This window comes from Diadema antillarum, unplaced genomic scaffold (genome assembly GCF_040938485.1).
Source record: "Diadema antillarum isolate AM-2024a unplaced genomic scaffold, OU_Dant_1.0 scf00000029, whole genome shotgun sequence".
In the NCBI taxonomy this organism is placed as follows: domain Eukaryota; kingdom Metazoa; phylum Echinodermata; class Echinoidea; order Diadematoida; family Diadematidae; genus Diadema; species Diadema antillarum.
This window is the reverse complement of record NW_027270918.1, coordinates 2,034,574-2,052,754: the sequence shown is the minus strand read 5'-3', so window position 1 is coordinate 2,052,754 and position 18,181 is coordinate 2,034,574. Positions and strand designations below refer to the sequence as shown.

The following is an 18,181-nucleotide window of genomic DNA, read 5'->3' as shown; positions in this document are numbered from 1 at the left end:
CGGGGTTTTTATCGTCAATCACTCCATCTATCCCATACCAATCATTTGCTCACTCGCTCTTTCCAAAGTCCCGGAGGGGAACTTTTTGATCAGATTACAAGTGTAAGGAGGCAGCAATGCACACATAGAATAATGACAGTCACGCCAGGACGCTGCAGAGTAGGTTTTTTTTGGTGGCATATTCTCAACACACACTCTTACACTCTTCTCATATGACAAATCATCTTTCAAACAAATCATCACATACCACACATTACAATACAGATTACATCTATGGATATAAAGACACCTTGACATCACCAATGCTGACTTACACAATTATGTCACTGTCAGGGGGAGGGAGTGGAATTGTAATATCTATCATGATTACTCAGCCAAAATATCCACGCTTGACTCATTTGCTCTCAAAAATTCTCCCCTTTGCATTTCAGCATACAAGTGCCCAATAACTGCAATGCATTGCAGAAAAGCGAGGCACCAACAAAACACAAAAGGGGGGGGGGGGGGGGGGGCGGAGGAACCTCCCCATCCCCCCCCCAAAAAAAAACCTCTTTTATGATCACAACACAAATTCATTACCCTTCCCCCCACTCCGAAAAACAAACAAATAAACAACACATCAAAAGCATCCCTGCAAAAATCACCAAAAACAACAATAAAGCAATCAACGAAGCATTCCTAAATCATGTGCTGGTCACTCCCTTCAGGGAACGATTAAATATTCACAGCACCATAAAAAAACACGTTGTGAAGATGTCTGGATTATTGGGTAAGCTCAATCGTCCTTTTTCTCCTGACTAGATTTGACGGCCGCCTGTTCTTGCGAGCCTTCTGCGGCCTCCAGGGCGGGCACGGCGCCCCCATTGGTGGCAGGCTGATCGGCGCTTTCGTGCATCTCACCGGTGGTGCCAAACTCATTCACTCGCTTGTAATCCGTCGGGTAAATGTAGCGCTGATACAAGAAAATTAGAAAGATGACGTCTGCGTGGAGGAAAGAAAAAGGAGAGACGTAGAGGATCAAAATCTTGTCAAAATAACCCAACATCATGCAAACATGGACAATGCCGTCTCAAAAATTTGGCAACACAATATATTTCACTCTAACTAAAATCAATTTAGGATTACAATGAACATGGTATACAAGTGCAGGCAACACACTGGTGCCTGATCAGTGCCTATGCATAAGCTCAGACTTTCATATTCATTCAAAAGCTAGGACATTCTAAGCTATGTGACATCAAAATGCAGAAAGTGGACAGTGCTGCTTACAAATTAGCAGAATTAGCAGAATTAGCAGAATGGATGGAAAGAACTTATGCCATTTTGAGTTCAGCGGCAAAAGTACACCACGACGTTATCATGTATTCTTGCTAGTGATACTCCAGAACACTTATGACCTTTTGCTACCGATTGTTGAGCTTGATATGGAAATCACAACTACATTTCTTTCACCCATTCTCAGGATGAGCTAGTCAATTGGTATTACACATCCTCGGGTTCTTGATATTAAAGATTGCTGTGGTTAGGGGAAGGAAGAAATTTGCTGCTTTGTTGCACTCACCATCTCTTAGACAGCCTATACGATAGAGCGTCGGCATCTTGATGACGAACGCGAATATGTCATCGATGAAGGTGTTGAGTGCCTTGTAGGTCAGCATTCGCCACGGTAGATGGGCCACCGACTTGAGTTTGTAGTTGATGAAGAGCTGCGGAGTCATCATGATGAATCCTACCAGTGGAAAGAGAGTAGCACAGGTTCAACATTATTAATTAATGTAATTAATTTATGCATTAAAGGTACTGTTAACCATTGGGATCAGAGATATAAAAAATGTTCGAGTTATCACATTTGATACATATGTGTAGGTCAGTTGTATCACAAAACATCGTAACCATACAAAAATTTTGTAATAAAGCCTAAAATATTATACAAATGATGCACAGGATAGAGTGTGTTAGTGTAGGCGTGGTGCACTCGAGGGTATTTACAATTGTGAAACATGCACGAGGCGAAGCCGAGTGCATGTTGCACTACATTGTAAATACCCGAGAGTGAGCTACGCCTCCACTAACGCCATGAAATAATCCTGTGCATCATTTGTTTTATAAAATGGGTCGAAAATTCGAAAACTAACATCATTTTTCAGCGTTTTTCACGTACCTTTGTGGGTCAAGACGTCCGAAGATGTTCGTCCCAAACATTTACGCACGTCGCACTCGCGGAAGTCCCGCACATACAGTATAAGTATAATGGGGGTTGGGTTTCCGGACACTTAAGTTCCCGCATGAAAACTTACTTATTTTACATAGAATATGCACCCTTTACCTTAAAGACTTGATACAGACTCCTCATATAGGCCTACTAGACAACATACTCTGAAAACGGCGTGAGAATTAACCTGCTAAATCGTTGGATTTGCTCTTCAAAGTGACTCCATGTACGCGTTCGGTCCCATAACGCTTGGTCTACTGTACTGTACAAAGTGTACGTATAGTAGAGTATATGTACGTACGTCACACATGTTATGCACAAGGGAAGACAGGCCGCGCGGCCGGCAGCCCGAACTAGAAGTTGTTTACAGGATTGACAGCGCGTATGCATGCAATTCATCAAAGGAGCCGCCGCGCGCACAGCACAGACGATCGGCAATCTACCATAGGATTACAGGCAGTGCAATTGTACTGAAGTAAAGGAAGGAGGTGTGTCTCATTTCAGCGCTGCCTATTGGCTACATTCTTGAACCCATTTTATAAACAGAGATATCACTATATTTCTCCGTAAAGCATAACTGTAGACAGTTAAGTCTAGAAATAATTTCATTGTAACTATTGTTCACATTTTGTATATTCAACAATACTTAACATTAACTATAATGATCAAAATTTTTACACTGGTTGTTTCTATCCCTAACCCACATTTTAGAACTATTTTGAAGCATGAAAGCTGTGTTCTTGTTTCATCCGTTATTTGTTTCATCTGGTAAAAAGGACCTTTACTATGGAGCAGAATCTGTCTGAATGTGTCGCGTGTGCAGCACTGGAAAGCCAACATTCTATAACAGGTAATCTTCAACTACTATAATACTAAACCTTTAGTTCTTATTAGGCATCCTATTATCAGCAGCAGGCTTTAAAAAAAAAAAAAAGTTCCTTCACTTTGTGTAGAATCTGTCTCATCATGTTGTAACATATCAAAGCTTGAAAGAGATCTCCACACTTTGTAAATTACTTTTGTCACAACTGAATATACAAAATGTACCAGCCCTGAAACCACTAATCATCTCATGCGTTCACATAAACATAGAAAAACATTCATACTACACTTTGAAGGCAGGTCCGTCATGTCATATATATCACTTTGACAACTGCGCAAGTTGAAAAAGGCTATGTATACTGTATACTGTTGAACAGCAAATTAACTGACATAAGCAAATAGGACATAGCCAATGTTGCAGGTAAAAATACTAATACCACTAATAACAATAATAATAGCCATATTGGACTGGGTAATTTTTTAAAATATGCAGCGGAACATATCCACCTACACTGTACTTGTCAGTCTCAATTCAATGAATATGATGATTCAAATTCTATAAAGATAACACCCGCCCCACTGCAGGGGTTTTCCCGACCCAAGAAAGCTCTTGTGAATGCTGGGTCTTCAATGCCAGCCATCAAAATGCAAAAACAACATCCTGCAGATGACCGGGCCCCTCGGGAGCTCTGATCTCTAACTCTCTCGATCTCTTTCTCACCGAATGTTAGCAGGAATCCGTAGAGCATGTTGAGCACAAAGGAGTACCAGCCCTTGTGCTCCTGGTATAGGAGTGAGTAGATCGCATAGCAGACAAGCAGTGGGTAGAGAAGCCACGACAGATACTTGAAGGCCATCTGAGGAGAGAGGTAAGAGGGTAATAATAATAATGATGATGATGATGATGATGATGATGATAATAATAATAATGATAGCAATAATAACTAGAGAAGCACTCTGAGAGCGCAGACCTCCGCCAAGCATGCAAATCATTTTCATCACTGATCTTGTTCTTCCATAGAGAAATCAGTGATTTCCACCCATACGTATTTATAGCATTGTGTGCTGAAAGTTGCCTGATTTCCAATATAGAAGCCTTTGTTACGTCATAAACTCTCAGCTGCACGGTGCGCGCCTCATCCCAGCAGAAACTAGTGCACGCACTTTAGTGCGTGCAGGAAAACCTCAAAAACGCGCAGCCTGAACTCCCAAGTTCATTGACCCTACCTGCCAAAATATCAAAAATCCTTCATAAATTCCCCCAAAATTCTCGTATCACTACCAAAAGTTAATCGTTCGTTACTTGTGTCATTCTCAACCTTTCCTGCAAGTTTCAGCCCAATCTGTTCACTACTTTTTGAGTTATTTTGCACACGGACAAACTAACGAACTAACGAACTAACTAACAAACAAACCAACGGTAACGAAAACATAACCTCCTCCCTTGGCGGAGGTAATAATAATAACACCAATAATTCATACAGCCCATAATAATCTAGAAGATTTTCTATGCACTTCACATAACTTCAGTCTTACAAATATCAGAAAACAGGTCAAGTTTTCATTAAGTTTTCGGCAAGTTTACAAATTGTTTGGTGCCTGTTTCAGCGCTAATTATGTTTGGCAATGAGAAATTTTGTTCACCCAGTCACAAACCTATGTTGTGTTTTATGTGACTTTTTGTTGTTTTGTTGTTTTTCTCTTTTGAGAAAAAAATGTAAAGTAGCGCATGATATAACTAGGTTTACGTAATAAAATGGTTCTGTAATACAGCATGATTTTCAAACATTTCAAACAAACAAGCTCCGTATAACGGTGATGATGGTTATGATGATGATGGACGATGATGACAAAGAAAACAAAAGTCAGTTTTCAAGATGCATGCTTAGCTATGGCACACAAAATACTGCATGGGAATCAAGAAGTCAACCAACATTTAGGAAGACTTCAGCAATACACTAGTACTTGAAAGCCATTTTGTGTGATGGGATTGGATAGAAAGAAACATCCCCAGTTACACCGACAACATAACTCAGACAAGTACAAGTCTCCAGAGGTTGCACAGAACAGTGCAACCTGCCAATCTAATGAGTACAAGACAATGTGATCTCCAGCAAACATACTTCATGACTGTATGGGCAATTTTGTATAAAGCTTAACCACAAAGCTTTTCAAGTTGCTCTGACAATTACCTGTCCAGATTTAGAAAAAAAAAAAAAAAAGATAACAAAAAATCTTATAGCCGCTACAGACAACCTGTGTGGTATTTCAGGCCAACTCACCTTATCATACTCCTTTGTGCTTGACTCTGTGTAGGACTCCTTGTCGGCAAAAGTGAGCTTCGGTATTATACCAAGTATCATGCTCTCTCTGTCGAACTGAAAAATAAAATGTTGCAAAGAGATTGTAGGATTACAAAAACTATTTACAATCTCCAACCGCTGTGAAACATACACAGCACTCTGACATTACAATCTTTTTGCTTGCAAAGAAAAGCATTTATCCAAGAGCATGGCAAATGAAGAAGAGTAAATTAATATGAATTATCAGCTCTCCTTGTTCTGGATAATTTTCATCTTCAAATGAAATTAACTGGGTAGTAGAGAGCCTGCAAACCATTCTACATACCAAATCTTCATGTATATTTTTATGACGCACACATTTCCAGCATCACACATGAAAGCCAGACACTCAGAGATGCAACAAGAAGAAATCTAATTACAGTATTCATCGCATAATCGGGCATCTGATAATCGGGATCCTCGCTTAAATGATATACGCTTCCCAGAAACATTTCCAACGCACGTTATTTTCACTGGATAATCGGGCGGGGACCTCTGATAAACGGGACAATTTTTCTTCAAGCGATCTTTGATTTTGTTAATATTTTACACAAAAAATCTACCAAAATACCACAACAATATTTCAAAGATTCCGTATCAGTTGTCGTTTACAACAAACTTACAAAGCAAGCTTCGGATTGGTGTGTTTTGACCTCCGTCCATCCAGTACATGTACATGCATAGCCACGAAAGCGCCGTGTATAAGTATCCATACCCATGCCATTGCAAAGCACATGCCTTCGCGAACATTTTTCTCCCCTACATTTAAAGCAAAGCCATGTGCTCGCTTGCAATTCCTACTCGACTCACATCCAATAAAAAACATGCCTCGCTCATACAGCCCAGGCTGTGTGCGTTGTTTAATCTCAGTCATACACTCTGAGGGCAAAGTCCATTGTTATCGCGCGCCTTCGTATCTTGTTATCTACTGTCTTTGGTTTCAACTTTCAATACAGCTAGCTGTACACTGTGATCTGTGTGTACGTCACAATCTTCCTCAGTTGTGACTGGGCAAAAGTTACGTGATTGAAATGAGGGCTATGAACAGTTACGTATTCAGTGAAATGGGGGAGAGAGTGGGAGGGAGAGCGTGAAAGATGAGAAGGGTTCAATGTATGTGCGAATACGTAACGTTTTATGAATCTAGACTATGAGCTGACATTGATTACGTGTACACGCGTGTTTGACAGAAGAATCGAACCCGGTTGCGATTACTCTACATCATTGCGAGAATGCATGGAGAGCTGGAGGGTCGCGCCGAGGGGTAGCGTGTTGTGTATTCATGTACATGTACAGTACGTCAGTATGCATGTGTGTGTGTGTGTGTGTGTGTGTGCACTACATGTACATGTCGTATGCCGTTAGTGTATGGTGAGTACTCATCGCGAAATCGGGCACCTCGCTTAAAGGGGCCGTGTTTGCTACTCCCAACCTGTCCCGATTATGCGATGAATACTGTACCTATGTTTCATACACAATGAGACTGCATATGACGTGGCATACTGACAACTTACAGAAAGGGAGATTTTGTGGCAAATGCTTAAAGATGGTCGATCATCATCCCTAATGGTACGTACACTCCCGAACGACCGATGTTTGTGCATGCAATTGCACAATGCCAGACTAACGTGTGGGACAATGCTGCCACTGAGACACGTGTGTGTGTGTGTGTACGCATCATACACAAACATTGTGACGGCGAGCTGCGGTGATTGGAGGAGAGAGGCCAGAAGACGCGTGGCTCTTTTGGCCTCTCTTCATGCGCATGCGCACTGAGAGTGTGCGTCCATTCGGAAGCTCTCGTGGCTTGCTCGGACAGCCATTTTGGGTTAGGAGATTTGTAGCACAGAGCTCTTGTAGTCTAGCGTGTTGTTCGTAGACCCATTGAGCCAGCGCTATTCTCATTCGGGGTCACTACATTTGACACAGAATGGGGGAGGCAGTGTGTTGCGTTCGTCTCCGTGCCGCACAAACCACTCGCCATGATTGAGTGCCTTTAACATCTTCCTATTTATCTTGATTTCTCACATTGACTGTCCTGACCCCCATAATAATAAGAGAGGTCCAATGATCTTACCTACTTCCAAATCAATCAGGCTCACCTAGGTAAGATGACCAAGGGGCCATACTTAGTATGTGAGTGGTACATGAGAGTGTCAAGCAAGCATACATATGTATGTGTGTGTGTCTATATCTGAGACATACTTAATGAGTGGTGCATGACCTCACTGACCTTGAGGGTCGTGACCTTTGTGATCTTCCAGCAGTCGATGAGGAGGCCGATGAAGACGCTGACCTTCACCACGAAGTTCGTCTCGTTGTCCAGAATATAGAGCAAGACCACGAGGGACTGGAACACGCCAAAGAAGACGGAGCGTACCGACAGGCCGGCCAGCGACTTACGACTGTTCCAGAACTGGATGTCTGGGGCACAAAAATGAATGAAATGCAGGCACGGTTATTTTCTATGATGAAGCATCAAATCATTGTTCATGAGGACAGTGAGACATTCAAAAACAAATGCAAAAGAAGGCATGTGCACTGTCAAGAAGTCGTGTGAAGAGATTTCATCACTGGCTCTCAGTGAAATGTACACGTTAAGGGCGGATGGCGTTGGAAACTTGGATCGCAGGGATAAGTGTATGATAAACACATTCTGTGGCTGTAAACACTTATTGGCCCAGAAAATAAATATATTAATTAACTTAATAAAATTGACTTGGTATGGTTTTTTCAAAGACAATCTTAGAAAGCTTTTCCTCTACTCAATCTTGGTTAAAAAAAAAAAAAAAAAGTGAGTCACAGTAACAATCACAATGATTTAAAGCTTGTTTTTTTCTTCTTCTTTTTTACAGTAACTTTATTACTACCCACTGGTTTGATGGTCAAAAACGGAAATGAACATGAGGATCACTGCTTGCAATTAAAAAGATCATTCAGACACACAGCTGTACTTTTAAACATGTGCACTTCACATTAGTCCTACACAGGCAATTTGATTCTTCCTATGAAGGAAAAGGAGGAAGGCAAACTGTACTTACCATTCTTGAATGCCAGGAATTCGAAGACACTGTGCACGATGGAAACAACGAATGTTAATCCCAAGAGGTATGGGTTAGTCTCTAGGATGGCTCTCTGGAAGAAAAAGACAACAAAATAAAATAAAAACAAACATGAGACACATTCTTACCGATCATATCAGAATCAGTATGTATGATGACTTCTATGTGTCAACTCATACTTCTGGTGTCACAAACTCAGTATATTTCAGGGTGTGGACATTCTCTCATTCTGTGTGGTATGATACATGCATAAATAGCAAAAAGAGGGAAGAGTCTTCAGCATATTATGTCGGTGTGACTTTAAACTCTTGCAATTTATGTAATGACTATCAAATGCATGACTGACAGTCAAAAACACAAGGTTCAATTTCCTAGACCGAGTGCGGAGAATGAATAGCTCAAAATATCTACTTTCACAATGCACTGATCTCTCAGGTACAGTACAGCTTCTAATCTTGCTACAATGCCTACTGGATATTTGAATATGTACAAAAAGCATGCATCACACATAAATTATCACTCTATAGACAACATGTGCTCTGCGTGTTCACACTAAGATTGACATCGCATTTTCCCCGACAGCATTCATTGAGATGAATGCAGCAGCATTTCAACCTTGCAACAGGCAGCTCTTGAACCTAGATCTCGTCAATAAATTGATCAGCACATGAGGGTATGCAAACCTCTCTAAAGCTCCACCAAATGCAACGATGGCTTCATAACAAAGCTCTCATCTTCATATCGTGAGTAGGCTATCATATTCTTACCTTCAGTCCGTCTTCCTCCTCATCATCGTTGCCTTGTTCTTCTCCAAGCAGCATCGTCCACTGGTTCCTCATCGTCTGGGCCGCGTAGAACTGGAGCTTGAACAGGCCCATGGGGGTGTACGTCAATCTCAGGGGAAGCGTTCTGTCGCAAACAAAAGGGAGTCAGGTTGGCGAGTTATCATATTATTCTGAAGTACTGCTGTTCGTCTGTCGATCATCTTTTTCTAAGCCAGGCAAAAACTAACACTTGTAGAATTTCACTCTGAAGCGAGTCATTTCAAAATTTCTGGCATAGGTGCAAAACTGACCCCCCCCCCCCTTAACACTTTCTGAAAGCTACGATCATATATCAGCTGTATGGTGTCTGTTTGAGAAAGTACGTGAAATAAAATCATATTTCTGTAGCATTCCTTATTGTTGGAAAAGTACATTCAACTCTGATCTGAAGTTCTCCAATAGTATGATCAGATAATCAAACTTTGTACAACTCGCCACTTCATACTCACAGAACCATTTTTCTGCATTACCCAGCACCATTGCCATGATATACATTAACCCTCTCAAAAGTCAACAACATGATAACAAAAGAACAAGAAGAAAATCAGGACCTTCTAATTGTGAAGACTTCCACGATTTGTCGACCTCTGTAATGTCAACTATCGTGGGGTTTACCCTACTGCGAAAAAGGGATGACATGAATGATACATACAGCTCGCATTACTTTGGCTCTTGCACTAGACGAATATAAAACCACTGGATTGAGGACAATGCCCGTCAGCTTATATGTCATTGACTTAACTACCACAGACTGGTTGGAGTAGTTGTCATGACGACTACTTACGGTGTGGTATCATTGATGGGCTGGTATTCACTGTTGAGATTCCAGTAGTCATTGATGAAGATGATTGGATAATAATCTCCGGAAGGATGAAACTTGACCACTGGAAAACAAAATACAGCATTACACCATGAATGAATAAAGGAATAATGTCTTCCACATACTTAGTCTCATGTTAGTCTCCTCATAATCCCTCCATATGAGTCTGTAAATGATATTTTTCATTAGTTTTGAAAAACATATAGGTGTGGCTGCCATTCACATTTTTTTTAAATTGTAGTTTCTCAACAAATTGCCCTTCATTAACATAAATACACATCAGTCATTCAGTGTTTTTAGTAAAAGCCATGATAAAAATTCATCGCCATACATACTTGAGTGGGAAAGCTTGACCAAAAGAATCATTAATTTGAATAAACAAAGACTTTGCTCTAAAAATTCTTGTACAGACATTGTAACTTGGTACACAGTTGTGGTGGCCAAGAGTTCTCGACCTTAAAGAGAGAACTTTTACTAGGAAAACATTCAAATCAAAGCACCATATCAGCAGGAAGATTGGGCAAAATGAAGACTTATGATAATTTGAATTCAACATGATGTCAATCACCATAGTATTGAAGGCAATGTAAAGCTTTCACACTTCCAACGCACATGTGTACACTATCACATAAACACAGTCTTTGGGTATCTTACAGATGCTTGGCATAAGAAGTGGCTTGGATAGGTTCTTACTCTTGTCAAGGGGTTGGGGGACGCTGCCAGACTTCCACGGGGAGTGATCGTGGACCAGGGCTATCGTCAGGTTTGGATGCCAGTGGGACAGGATCTCAACTGGTCCTTCCTCCTCGGCCCTCTGCCGGTACAAAAAGAGATCCACAGCATATTGAACCATAAACCCCCACTTTCCGCATCATAATAATTCTCCGGTGGAGCCATACCTCGTATTTGTACAATGTAAACATGATTCTTCTACTAAAGTGCACTTCATTGAGCAATGCATTGAGCAATTCCTGAGGGGCACACAATTACAATCTCTGGACCAAATTAATACAGTACAGAGTGCCAGGGACTTGGACAGTGTGTACACTACAATGGGGTTATACTGTGCTTAATGGCACTCAAATCACACCAACAGTTAAATGGCAATTTGAAGACAATTGTCTATGTGACAGAGCCAACTAAACTTTATGCCATGAATTACTAGTGTTTATAACCAAATGGTCTGATTGTTGAAAAAAAAAACTTTATCACAAAGATCAAGCAAAATAAGAGTAAAAAAAACCAGTCTGCAGATATCAGACAAAACAAACATGAATGTTTGTGCTGATTTTTGAAACTCATTATTAAACATCAATATTAATATAGAGTCATATCTTTTTCTCGAGGTTTGGGCAACATATACACAAGTTCTCACTGTCAGTTATACATAGGATGTCCATTTCTTACCTTAATTACTTCTGGGTCAGCCTCTGTTTCCCCTGTTAACAGATTTTTGGTTTTCTGGAAGCGTCTCTTTTTGAATTTGTTTATTCCTGCATATAAGCACATTTTTAAAAAAAAGAAAGAGAAATTGTGAGACATTCAAGGACAAGTTCACCTTCATAAACATAAGGATTGAGAGAATGTAGCAATATTAGTAGAACACATCATTGAAAGTTTGAGGAAAATCGGACAATCCGTTCAAAAGTTATGAATTTTTGAAGTTTTTGTGCAGTAACCGCTGGATGAGAAGACTACTGCAGTGTGTGAATAACTTAGATGTCACAAGCGTACAACAATGGAAGGAAAATATAAAGAGAATTTCACAAAATTTCATCTTTTGAAAAAAGTACACATTCCCCCGACTCGTTACCGACAAATGTTATGGGTAACATTATTCCCCCTGCCTTTAGAAAGAGGCAAGTCAAGTGCTCTTTTATTATGCGAAAAAAGTGAAAATATGTTGAATTTTCTTTACATTTTCTTTATACTGTTGTACGCATATGACTCACAAGCTGTAGTAGTCCCCTCATCCAGCGGTTCTAACACAAAAATTTTAAAAATTCATAACTTTTGCATCGATTGTCCAATTTTCCTCAAACTTTCACTGATGTGTTCTACTAATATTGTTGCATTTTCTCAATCCTTATGTTTATGAAGGTGAACTTGTCCTTTCAGTAATGCCATTTTAAAACATTAATCACAGTGTGTTTGACACACCACTCTCTAAGGAAGCAGCTTGTCATGAATCTGTATTGAAACTGTATAAATTTCTCAAAACTTTACACACATACATATTGTCTAATAATGTATGTTTGTGTCTCTACATAGTTGCACAGTTTTGATTACCATACATTATGTATAGTATATAATCCATTTTAGTTGAAACGTTCGTGAATAGACTGAAGTGTATCATGTAATTTAAAAAAAAAAAAAAAACTGATGATGAAATAAACCCTCAAACATCCCCACTTGATACAAGCCTTATCATCTTATTATCAAATCACACTGTTGGCATCAAACATGGAATTTTATTCACTAACAACTTTTTCTTCCATTAGGTGGCTTACCTCCTCAATAATGGAATACAAGCCAACTTCAGGACCTCCTAACATTCAGACTTCTGATATCTTCTACTTCCTGGTACTCATACCACCATCTTCACCTTCTAGACCCGCACTTCTCAACCTTTTTTTTTAACCCAACACCCACCTTGGCTCTTACAAAGTTTTTTGAGACCCAGCTACATGTGTAGATTGAATACAAATCTTTTTATTTTTACACGGTGGCCCACTCATTGAAACGCACTATTCTAGACCACAGTGGGTGGGCACATCATTTTAAACTTCATTACTTGACAACAATGACAATACTGCCAACAGATACATATCTGAATATCAGTCCACACCCTATGAGTAATTACTGAGTCAAGCAATCATCAGATTTGAATTCACCTGCTGTTGAGAACCCAAATACTGCTGATGAGCTCCAAAATTTCACATGACTTACTTTTGCTCATTGAGACGGTATACTTTTTGGTGTATTTCCCCCTCTGTCTCGGGTCTGGTGAGTAGCCAGACTTTGTGAAGAATATATGCATGTAGATGGATGCGTTGTTCATTATACTCTGGAAAGGGTGGGAAAAAAGTGAGAGACACACATTTCCACATGGCAATACCGCTGTGACAGCACTCAGATGCAAAGCGTGCTGGGGTTCCACCACAACATACTCACAATCATTGTACACTGCTCACTGGAATGCTTCCATTTTCTCACAGAATCACTTTAATCTGCCAGAAGTGCATGGCCCTTTATTTACATTTTGACCAAGTCCATTGGTCTTGACCACTGAACCTCACAGATTGGTCTCTAATCCTCTCTCCAACGTGGAAATATTTCCCAATTTGTTTTTATCTACATCGTTAAAATAAAATAACTGGACTTTCCTATGGGTTAAATGTATGTGGTCAGAAAATGTTTATGACATGAAATTACTTTTCTACTGCTTGTAACATTGCAGCATTTCCATCACGGCGTGAAAATTTGACTTGTAAAAGAATTCAACATTGTGGCCCTTTATTGCAAATCAATGCAAGAAATCTCACTCAAATGTGGCTTTCTTTTTAAAAAAAAAGAAAGATTAAAATGGAAATCTTTTCATATCTCCTTGCTATATGGCCAGAGTTGATTGGAGCATACATTACCATGTAATATTTTGATATCAAGTGGCAGGTTAAAAGAAATCCATGAATTCTGAAAGCACTTTGATATCAAGAGATATCAAGAAGTCTTCTGAGGACATCTCAAAGACTTAAATACACAAATGATGCAAATTAAAATGAAATATCAAATCCTCACAAGACATCAATTCTGCCATTCAACTTGATCCTCAAAATTTCACGGCACTAACCTCTGTCGCTTCCACATCCCCCTCTATCTCAAAGGTGCCGTCCCCATTGGGTCCGCCTGTCCAGTCCCCATACTCCAAGTCCTCTAGCTCCCAGAACAGTTGCTGGGTGTTGTTGAAGTCTGTAAAGATCTCATCCTCTGAGATGTACACTCTAAGGTCCTGTATAGATTAAAACACAAAACAAATAAATTAACACAAAAATCACGGCGAAATTGTTTGAGAACAAAACATCTGCATTTGTGGTTTGTCAATAGCTCATTTATAAACCTAGCATTTGTTCTTTTTTGTTTTTCTTATTGGTCTCTATTATGGCCGTGAATGTGTATTTGATCAAAATAGACCAAGGATAATAGAATGATTTTAACACCAAGCATATGAAATTTATTCAAACCATTTAATCACATGAGAAACATATAAGATGTATTATGAATATAACAGTTATCATTTTTATTTTCTGCAACAATCATTACAAATTAGTTTTGTTTGATGTTATTTGTAATTTGTCACGCATATGTTGTACTTTAAACAATTGATATCTGTGTGTATCTCTTGCATGTAACGCTGGTGGAGGGCACATTTCCACATTCGCATTTTTGACAATAAAACATTCAATTCAATATTCAAACTTAATCTGTTAACCTCCTTTCACTTAAAGACACTTTCTTCCTCCTTTCCCTACTGAGTGATCTTGCTGGTATTCAAGGAGTGCAACAGTTACTATGTATCAGCTGGAAATAATGGTGTTATTCAGTCAGATTTGATGTGCTGGTAGTTGAATGACTCAGATGTTCAACTTGTGGGCTTGTTCAATGTTTACCAGCTGCATGCACAGTTGAGGTCACAAGATTCCCATCATGACACATGGCAAACAGATGTAAGTCTCTGTGTGTTCAAGGCTTCATTTTTGTCTCAAGTTATCTTTCCAGATCACATAAATCATTGTCTGCATGTTGAGATGTTTTAAAATTAAAAACAATTGATGACCACATTATGTTAGTTTAAAAACAGCATAGTTATCTTATAGGTTGTATTATAATGTGAGTCATCACTTTAGGCCAGAATTACAATATTCTCCTTCAAAAGACTAAAAAATAATTTGTAAAGGGAGGGGGTTAGTGTAAAGGAGGTATCTTAGGGATGTTGCATAAATACGAAGCCAAACCACAAACAGTAACCTAAACATATGCAATAAGATTCAAAGCTGCTGATGGGATGATAAATCTTGACTTTAATATGAAAACTTGCTGTGAAAATTGCCAGGGGACATGGCCGAACCTACCATCACGGTACCCGTAGGGAAGAGATTGGTGCCCGGCTTCCAAGATGAGGTGGAGACCCCGCCAGCCCCTGAAGAGTTGTCTGCTGGAGTGCTGGACTTGCCCCGGAAGAAGCTCATCACCATGTAAATGACGAACATGCGGAACGCCATCCCCTTGATCGTCTGCCACATGTTGGGCTGTTGTGCCTGCTGTTGCTGCTGCTCACCATTGGCGGCAACCTGCAACACACACACACACACACACAAATGTGGCATTGTTGGAAGCAAAAGAATATTTTGGGAATGCACATACAATGCACACTAGCCTTATATGTGTAACAACCTATACCTGGTAAACTGACTTTGTCAAGCTGAAATGCTTCACTTAAAATGTAATCCCGGGGTGCTCCTTGTACACAGTCATACATTGTACTGTGGGAGCGCCCTGAGTCCAAAGAGTGCTACAGTGTATCTCTGTATCTCTGTACCGGTATGTTGTAAAAGAAACGCAAATTTTCGCGCCACTATAAGATTTGTATTTTACCAGCAAAAGGCTTACTTTTATAATATACATACGTTTCTTTACCTATTAATACGATACGTTCACTTGTTAATTTCCACATTAATCCCATGTTTTTCTATGAGTTCATATCCATCCCTCCCGTTCATTCTCTGACTTTCAATGCAACCTTTGTGTGGCACTTTGTGCATTGGCAATATGAATACGCACGAGAGTCGCGATGATTTTAGCCTTTGAACAAGGCCCTTTCGTTGCGCGCTGCGCTGTGGCGAGCGAAAGGGTTCGAGTGAAACACGCCCACACCAGCACGTAGAACATATGCACAGGCAAGCCGCGCATGCGCGATTCGCTACTGCCCTCGCTCGCGTTAGCATGACGTCATTTTTCATTCATGAACCGGGAGCTACACCGAAGCTGCATCATCATTGGCTCTTTACCCCCGTCATTTACATATTTTCCCACAACGTTATAACATAAGTGTGCGATAATTTCCAGCGCGAGTGGCTGAACAATTTGATACCAAACTCGGCATTTTCACATCAAGTCTTCGATTTTTGGCAAAATATTTTCCTCCCTCGGTGTAACCATGTATTCAGTGAAGCTATCGTTGTGTTTGAAATTTGATGTCATATTTTTACATGATTTTAAGGTATGAATTTGTGAAGTAGTTCGATGTGTTCGTTGGTGTGTGTGTATCAATACATGCGATTTGTATGGTAGCGACATGTACGTGTGTGGAGCGACACACATAAGAAGCTCAACACCACAATGCAAATTAGTCGCCATATTGTGTGGTTTGTGTAGCGTTGTGTACCGATGGGAGCTCTTCAGTCAAGCTCGCCGCATAGCCGCTACATAACACGATGGCAAGCACGCTTGTTGATTGCAGCGCATTGTGTACACCACACCAATCCACACGGAGTAGTGGATCTCGCACACCACGCAGTGCGGTGAAGCGGACGGCCGGGCGGCCGGGCGATCAGCCAATCAGCGGCCCGGCTATCTTTCTACTGCCGTCTACGGGGAATTGTCTGCGTGACCAGCAGAGAGCAATTGGGTGCCACGCTCATGTACGCTGGTGGGGCTGGTCGCAGTTACTTAAAACGTATCTTACATCAAAGAGGAATGCACCACTGCACATCTTCATGACAGGTATGTTATACACTAATATCAACTTGTTCGAGAATAATTAAAGGGCCTAATGTAATAAACATAAAAACAGGAGGGGGTAATAAAACTCATAAATATGTTTTTGTCAGCATCCAATATTAACAAAGCTACCACTTTTTGCTGCTTGCTCTTGCATAAAATGACGACCGACCTATATCTATAATTTTCTGTGCGTTCAATTAACCAGTCGCTGGAGATCTGCATGCTCATGCTGCTTATTTGTGAAAATATTTGGACAGTTTTTCGCTCGTTCTCGAGAAAAAGTTGTGATATTGGCATGATTTCAAAGCTTAATTTCTCGAGATTGAAACATCATTTCGCCATGAAATTTTAAATATGTCTTAAATTTAATGACATAGACCCTAATTCTCTTTCATATGAAATTGTTCATAATCGACTTTTCAAAGAATTTCAAAAGTAAGAAAAACACTCCAGACACCCTAACGTTAAACTTTACTGCTAAATCCACCTCCGCTCGTCTAGACTTTGCACACAGTGAACTGAAGACGCACTCGCAGAACAAGAGGGGATCAATATCCATTCCCCACCACAATATAGCCGCATAACCACATGACAATGCAAACTGAGTCAGTTTCAACACGCTGCAACACGTTGTCTACACATAAACTGGCAATTGCAATCAATCGCGATGTGTCCATTGACCGCGACCGGGTATGACCAAGCATACCTCGGTATGACCACACGTCCTGCTCAGTACAATACGTAGTGCATGCCCATTCAACACTGACTGTCACGCAGCAGCAGTGCAGTGTCAACGCAATGAGCGTGATGAGTGAAGTAACCAGTGTACGGTGACTTTTTCAACCGTAAATACCACATTTGAGAAATCTTTAAATTGCAACTATCCGCATCAGACACATGGCAACAATCATGAGTCGTTCATCTTATAAAACTTACCTCTCCATTTTGTGGCGCAACCGCATTTCCCGAGTCCTGACTAGAATCAGGCGATTGCCTTGGCACTGCACTGGTGGACGCCATATTTGCTCGAGTTATATGATTCGCTTGTTACCCCATCGACAGATTGCAGTGGGCATTTATGCAGTTCTGAGTTGACGAAGGAGCATCGAAAATTTAAATGCCATTTCACCGCTAACATGTCGCTATTTGCATGTAAGCATGACTGTCACACCGCGTACCGTGATTCGTCCTCATATTTTGTGAGAGAGGTCAGACACGACAAATTATCTGTGACCTGCATCCCTCGAATTAAATTGATTGATAATTTACTGTTCCCATTAATGAAGAGAGCCATAGTTCCACACTCTTGTGTTATTTCA

The 18,181-nt window shown here is 40.3% G+C and overlaps 1 protein-coding gene across 1 annotated transcript; it reads right to left on the bottom strand.

Annotated features, from left to right (window-relative positions):
- Positions 1-775: 775 nt before the first annotated feature.
- On the bottom strand, positions 776-17,890 carry LOC139739556 (putative lipid scramblase CLPTM1). The gene is made up of 14 exons (XM_071650163.1): positions 17,799-17,890; positions 15,212-15,430; positions 13,933-14,091; positions 13,032-13,149; positions 11,490-11,575; positions 10,776-10,896; positions 10,047-10,146; positions 9,206-9,347; positions 8,418-8,511; positions 7,610-7,800; positions 5,317-5,412; positions 3,756-3,891; positions 1,562-1,729; positions 776-981 (listed from the first exon to the last, which is right to left on the bottom strand). The coding sequence occupies exons 1-14, from the start codon at positions 17,880-17,882 to the stop codon at positions 776-778; spliced, it is 1,920 nt and encodes a 639-aa protein (XP_071506264.1). The 5' UTR covers positions 17,883-17,890.
- Between the last annotated feature and the right edge of the window lie 291 nt (positions 17,891-18,181).

Coding starts and splice junctions, on each gene's coding strand:
- LOC139739556 (XM_071650163.1), bottom strand. CDS start 17,882: ATGGCGTCCACCAGTGCAGTGCCAAGGCAATCGCCTGATTCTAGTCAG. Junction 11,576..13,031: donor TACCGTCTCAATGAGCAAAA/GTAAGTCATGTG, acceptor GCTTATATGCAG/GAATAAACAAATTCAAAAAG. Junction 1,730..3,755: donor CGGATTCCTGCTAACATTCG/GTGAGAAAGAGA, acceptor TTCCACTGGTAG/GATTCATCATGATGACTCCG.